Source organism: Rhinopithecus bieti, unplaced genomic scaffold, assembly GCF_001698545.2.
Source record: "Rhinopithecus bieti isolate Rb0 unplaced genomic scaffold, ASM169854v2 scaffold_4666, whole genome shotgun sequence".
In the NCBI taxonomy this organism is placed as follows: domain Eukaryota; kingdom Metazoa; phylum Chordata; class Mammalia; order Primates; family Cercopithecidae; genus Rhinopithecus; species Rhinopithecus bieti.
Genome location: NW_016804530.1, coordinates 239,118 through 245,886, shown reverse-complemented (window position 1 = coordinate 245,886; position 6,769 = coordinate 239,118). Strand labels below are relative to the sequence as shown.

At 50.9% G+C, this 6,769-nt stretch overlaps 1 protein-coding gene across 1 annotated transcript; it reads left to right on the top strand.

The window, feature by feature from the left end:
• Positions 1–792: 792 nt before the first annotated feature.
• LOC108527592 (integrin alpha-D-like) lies at positions 793–2,454 on the top strand (the record flags this gene model as incomplete). The annotated part of the gene is made up of 6 exons (XM_017868936.1): positions 793–1,063; positions 1,222–1,329; positions 1,441–1,518; positions 1,714–1,827; positions 1,971–2,072; positions 2,335–2,454. Coding segments are annotated over exons 1-6 (744 nt in total), but the record flags the coding sequence as incomplete, so codon positions are not given.
• Between the last annotated feature and the right edge of the window lie 4,315 nt (positions 2,455–6,769).

Below are 6,769 nucleotides of genomic sequence, written 5' to 3'. Positions count from 1 at the left end.
TTTTTTTTTTTTTTCTTCAGAAACAAGGTCTCTCTATGTTGCCCAGGCCAGTCTTGAACTCCTGAGCTCAAGCGATCCTCCTGCCTTAGCCCCTCTGAGTGTTGGGATTATAGGCATGAGCCACCTCTCCTGGCCAGCTTGTTCATTATTACTAAAACCAGGGAGTATGGCTTAACTTGAACCCCCAGTGCCAACCACACAGCCTGTGTTTGCTGAAGGAGGTTTGGGTGGAAAGACCCCACCTGCTTCCTGGAACACTGACGTCCCTTCCATAGGCTTGTGCACAGGCACCATCTTCCTTCACATTTACTCACCTGCCCCAGGACAGCTGAATCTATTTTCTTCATTCCCACCATGAAGGGGCCCTCAGTCCATGTCTTCCTGAGTGATCTAGCTCTCATTCCTAGAGTCCCCTTAGGGTAACTTGTTCTGCTGCAATCTCTGTAAGCATTACCAGAGGCCAACCACTACCTATTAGAGAAAGCAATGCAAACACCTTTGCCCCATGTAGGAGAGGTGAGGTTTAAGTTGGGTTTTTAAGTGTAAATTTCCAAAATGGGAGATAGTAAGAACGTTCCAAGGAGAAGAGCTTGAGCAAACTCATGAGACTATGAAAGAGCCAGAGGTGTGCAGGGCAGAGCTAGTGGATCTGGGTGATGGGGGCAAGGGACATCGGAGGGAGGGGAGCTGAAGCCGAGGCAGCAAAGGTTATGTGGGACCATCTTTTATTTGTTTATTTTGAATAGGGACAGGGTCTCACTATATTGCCCCAGCTGGTCTGGAACTCCTGGGCTCAAGCAATCCTCCTGCCCCAGACTCCCAAAGTTCTGGGATAACAGGCATGAGCCACTGCACCCAGCCAAATAATGTCCATTATTATTTCCCTGAGAAATGTGCCTGGCCAAACAGAGCTCTCTGCAGTAGGACAGGGCACAACTGGGGACAGTTTCAGGGCTGTTTTTCACCCACAGGCTCTCTCTCCAGGCAGGAAGAATCCACCAAGTACTTCAACTTTGCAACCTCTGATGAGAAGAAAATGAAAGAGGCTGAGCATCGATACCGCGTGAGAGTCTAGGGAGTATCCATGTCTGCCTTCCACAGTGTGGATAAAGTTGGAAGTTGGTGGAGAAGATGGAGAGGAGCTTGGGGTAGGGCCAGGAGGGAAGTGGCATTTGGGAGGCTCCAGAGACCACAATAACACTCTGCCTTGATTTCCTGCAGGTGAATAACCTCAGCCAGCGAGATCTGTCCATCAGCATTAACTTCTGGGTTCCTGTCCTGCTGAACGGGGTGGCCTTGTGGGATGTGGTCGTGGAGGCCCCATCCCAGGTACCTGCCTGCCTCTCCTCTTTCTTCAGACTGGCATCCCACAGCACAGCACTCCCTCTTACCAGGGACATGTTGCTCATTCTATGGCTAACTGCTTCTCTCTCTCCCCAGAGTCTCCCCTGTGTATCAGAGAGAAAACCTCCCCAGCATTCTGACTTCCTGACCCAGATTTCAAGAAGTCCCGTGCTGGTAAGAAAGTCCCTGAACCCCCACCGCAAGATCAGCCCCCACCAGGGATACCGAGAAATGTACCGCTAGGCCGCAGAGTTCCGTGCATGTCCTGTAACTGTTCATCTGTTCCCCACCCCAAACCTGACCATATTTTTACCTATGGTTCCCTCCTCAGTGAAGAACCCCTCAGCTTCACCCCTCTTCTGCCCCCAGGACTGCTCCATTGCTGGCTGCCTGCAGTTCCGCTGTGACATCCCCTCCTTCAGCGTCCAGGAGGAGCTGGATTTCACCCTGAAGGGCAAACTCAGTTTTGGCTGGGTCCACCAGGTGTGTGAGGGCAGTGGCAGAGCACCTGCCCTGGACTCAGGCAGGACCTGGCATGTCTGTGCCCATCTGCAAGCCAGGGCATCCCTGGAGCTCTAAGCCTCCACCAGAGCCAGTTCCACAAGTTTCCCCCAACCCCTTTGCAGACATCGCAGAAGAAGGTGTCGGTCGTGAGTGTGGCTGAAATTACGTTCGACACATCCGTGTACTCCCAGCTTCTAGGACAGGAGGCATTTATGAGAGCTCAGGTAAAGACCATGTTGGGGGCAGTGACCAGGCTGGAAAGAGGCCCCTAGGGCTACATCCGTGGTGCTGGGTGGGGGTTTGCAAGCCTTGGGGGAGGAGGGTGAAGGTCTCTGGGCACGACAGCTGTCCCTCAGGGCACGGGTGCTGCTGTGTCTCAACCCTTAGAGCAGAGCCTCAGGGAGGAGGGGAGGGAGTTAAAGGTTGGGGAACCTGGGAGGCATCCGGGATGGCAGGAGGCTGGACGCTCTCTGATCTCTGAATCAGATGGAGATGGTGCTAGAAGAATACAAGGTCTACAACGCCATTCCCATCATCATGGGCAGCTCTGTGGGGGCTCTGCTACTGCTGGCGCTCATCACAGCCACACTGTACAAGGCAAGTGTTTTATCCCACTCTTTTTTTTTTTTTTTTTTTTTGAGACAGAGTTTTCACTCTTGTTGCTCAGGCTGGAGTGCAATGGTGTGATCTGAGCTCACTACAACCTCTGCCTCCCAGGTTCAAGCGATTCTCCTGCCTCGGCCTCCCGAGTAGCTGGGATTACAGGCACCTGCCACCATACCAGGCTAATTTTTTGTATTTTAAGTAGAGATGGGGTTTCACCATGTTGGCCAGGCTGGTCTTGAACTCCTCATCTCAGGCAATCCACTCACCTCAGCCTCCCAAAGTGCTGGGATTACAGGTGTGAGCCACCATGCCTGGCCTAGCTTAGGTTTGCTGAGATAAGACTCAGCATAGTGCTTCAACCTCAGCACCCTGCCTTAAGCTACTCAGGGCAGTTTGGGGGCTGTGGGTCAGAGAGGAGAATCCGACAGTGGCTGCCACTTCTTGCCGTGCCATCTCACCACGTGGAGTTCATCACAAGCCCTGTTGATTTGCCTCCTCAATAGCTTTGCATCCATTCTCTTCTTCCCAGGCCCTGAGCTGCCACTCAGTCCAGCCTTCCTTTGTCTTTCTCTTAGATCTCCAGGAAAACCTTCTAGTTTGTCTCTGCTTTCACTCCACTTGTCAGTCAGTCTTTTTATAAAACCACTGTGATTTTGCCACCACTTAACTAGAACTTTTTGGTGACTTAAACTTCAAAAATCTTAGATGCAGCCTACATGGTCCTGCACAATCTGGTCCTGTGGGCTGTTCGTACAGCCACCCTGGCCATCACGCATTCCCTGGAACATCACAAACTGTACCAGCTCAGATGCTTTGCACATGCTGTTCCCTCTGTTCCATCTGCCTAGAACATTCCTCCCTCCATGCCTGCTCTGTCTTACTAACTCCTGGTGGTCAGCCATCAGCTCTTAGCTCAAATGTCACTTCTCCAGAGAAGCAGAGTTGGTGGCCCTGTTAGACCCACCCACAGCACCTTGTACTTCTCCAGCATGGTGCTCAACACATTTATACTCTACCATGGCAGAAGCTTCTCTTTTTTTTTTTTTTTTTTTTTGAGACAGAGTCTGGCTCTGTCACCCAGGCTGAAATGCAGTGGTGCGATCTCAGTTCACTGCAGCCTCCCCCTCCCAGGTTCGAGTGATTCTCCTGTCTCAGCCTGTGAGTAACTGGGATACAGGGGCCTGCGATAGAACCCGACTAATTTTCCTATTTTTAGTAGACACAGGGTTTTGCCATGTTTGCCAGGCTGATCTCGAACTCCTGACCTCAGGTGATCCACCCACCTCGGCCTCCCAAAGTGCCCGAAGTGCTGGGATTATAGGCATAAGCCACCACACCCAGCTTTTTTTTTTTTTTTTTTTTTTTTTTTTTTGAGACAGAGTTTCGCTCTGTCACCCGGGCTGGAGTGCCGTGGCACGAACTTGGCTTACTGCAAGCTCCGCCTCCCGGGTTCACACCATTCTCCTGCCTCAGCCTCCCGAGTAGCTGGGACTACAGGTGTCTGGCACCATGCCCGGCTAATTTTTTGTATTTTTAGTAGAGACGGGGTTTCACCGTGTTAGCCAGGATGGTCTTGATCTCCTGACCTCATGATCTGCCCGCCTCGGCGTCCCAAAGTGCTTGGATTACAGGCATGAACCACCGCGCCCAGCTTTTTTTTTTTTTTTTTTTGTGAGATGGAGTCTTGCTCTGTCCCAGGCTGGAGTGCAGTGGTGCAATCTTGGCTCACTGTAACCTCTGCATCCCAGGTTCAAGCGATTCTCCTGTCTCAGCTTGTGAGTAGTTGGGATTACAGATGCACGCCACCACAATCAGCTAATTTTTGTATTTTTTAGTAGAGACAGGGTTTCACCATGTTGGCCAGGCTGGTCTCGAACTCCTGACCTCAGGTGATCCACCTGCCTTTGGCCTCCCAAAGTGCTGGGATTACAGGCATGAGCCACCGTGCCCAGCCAAAGGTTCTCTATTTTGTTCATCTTTTTGGTGTCACGTGTGCATGATAATAGTAGATGTTGGAGAAATGGTTGTTGACTGAATGTATAGTAAGTGAATGAACTTTGGATTCCAGGGGTGGGCACTGGATTTTTTTGTTTTATTTTTTTAAGAGATGGAGTCTTGCTCTGTCGCCCATGCTGGAGTGCAGGGGTGCGATGGCTCACTGCGACCTCTGCCTTCGGTTCAAGCAATTCTCCTGCCCCAGCCTCCTGAGTAACTGGGACTACAAGCGCACATCACCATGCCCGGTTATTTTTTGTATTTTTAGTAGAGACAGGGTTTCGTCATGTTGGCAAGGATGGTCTCGATCTCCTGACCTCAGGTGATCCAACCTCCTCGGCCTCCCAAAGTGCTGGGATGGTACAGGTGTGAGCCACCGCGCCTGGCCTGGGCACTGGATTTTACATCTGAATCTCCACCTTCCTACCTGGGCTCCTTAGTTACTTCACAGAACTTGAACTTATTTAGAACTTAAAACGCAGCTATGGATGCTGCATGTAATGGTTTTGAGACAATAGGTTTGTTAATATATGTGAAAGAGCACTGGATAATTCCTGGAAATGGAGCAGGACTTTGATAAAAACGTGTTTTCCTTTTTCACCTTACCTTTTCTCAGATATGCCAATCCCCTCATCTATGAAATGGGAAGCTATCTCCCCGGGTGGTTGGAGAATCAGAAGACACATGTAGCTGGGCACGGTTGGCCCACACTTGTAATCCCAACACTTTGGGAGTCTGAGATGGGAGGATCACTTGAGCCCAGGAGTTTGAGATCAGCCTGAGCAACATAGGAAGACCCCATCGCTACAAAAAAATAAATAAATAAAATAAAATAAAAAATTAGCTTAGGGCCGGGTGCAGTGGCTCACGCCTGTAATCCTAACACTTTGTGAGGCCGAGGTGGGCGGATCATGTGAGGTCAGGAATTTGATACTAGCCTGGCCAACATGATGGAACCCCATCTCTATGAAAAATACAAAAATTAGCTGGGCATGGTGGTGTGCACCTATAATCCCAGCTACTCGGGAGGCTGAGGCAAGAGAACCATTTGAACCCGAGGGGTGGAGGTTGCAGTGAGCTGAGATTATGCTACTGTACTCCAGCCTGGGCCACAGAGCAAGACTCTAAGAAAAAACAAAAGTTAGCTGGACATGGTGACTCGCACCTGTCTTCCCAGCTACCTGAGAGGCTGAGGTGGGGTATCTCTTGAACGCAGGAGGTCTGCAATGAGCTGTGATTGCACCACTGCACTCCAGCCTGGGTGACAGAGTGAGACCCTATCTCAAAAAAGAAAAAAAAGAAGCCACGTATATGAAAGGTCTTACAAAAAGAGAGTAAGCAAATGTCTGCTCTCAAACAGCTGAACAGCTGCTCTCACATTCCTGGATGGGAGTCTCCATTGTGCTCTCAAGCCATTGAGTGATGGTGCTGGACAAAGCAGCCGCTGGCCTGTTCAGATCACATACGAACTGAACAACCACTTGCGATCCTCAGTGTCCCGTGTGTAAGGCCAACAATCGCCCCTGCAATTGCCCAGCAGAAGGCCCAGAGCATGATTTGGTGGAAGAAGGGGCGGCTGGTGAGTTAGGATGCTGGGTCACTCCCCCAACAGAGCGGAACCTGAAACTCTCCTGCCCATGAGCCCCAGTGTCCTGCTGCCTACTTTCCTGATTCCTCCTCTCTCTGGTGGGCACCTCCTTCCACCCACTTGGCCAAACCAGAATCTGGTAGTCAAACTCGATGCCTTCCTCCTCCATCATCCTCCAGTCCTCCCATCCATTCATCCTACCTGTCTCTCAGACCCATCCACCTTTTTGTAGGTACAAAGCTCAGCCCATAGGGAGTCTGGTTTGGTCAGACATGGAGGACATGTGCATGCTGGTCAGGAGCCTGTCAACAGATTATATAGGCCGGATGCGGTGGCTCACGCCTGTCATCTCAGCACTCTGGGAGGCCAAGATCACCTGAGGTCAGGAGTTTGAGACCAGCCTGGCAAACATGGTGAAACCCATCTCTACTAAAAATACAAAAGTTAGGGTGGGGCGCGGTGGCTCACGCCTGTAATTCCAACACTTTGGGAGGCCAAGGTGGGTGGATCAAGAGGTCAAGAGATCGAGATTATCCTGGCCAACATGGTGAAACCCTGTCTCTATTAAAAATACAAAAATTAGCTGGGCATGGTGGCGCGTGCCTGTAGTCCCAGCTACTCAGGAGGCTGAGGCAGGAGAATCACTTGAACTCGGGAGGCAGAGGTTGCAGTGAGCCGAGATCACGCCACTGCATTCCAGCCTGGGCAACAAGAGTGAAACTTCATCTTTTT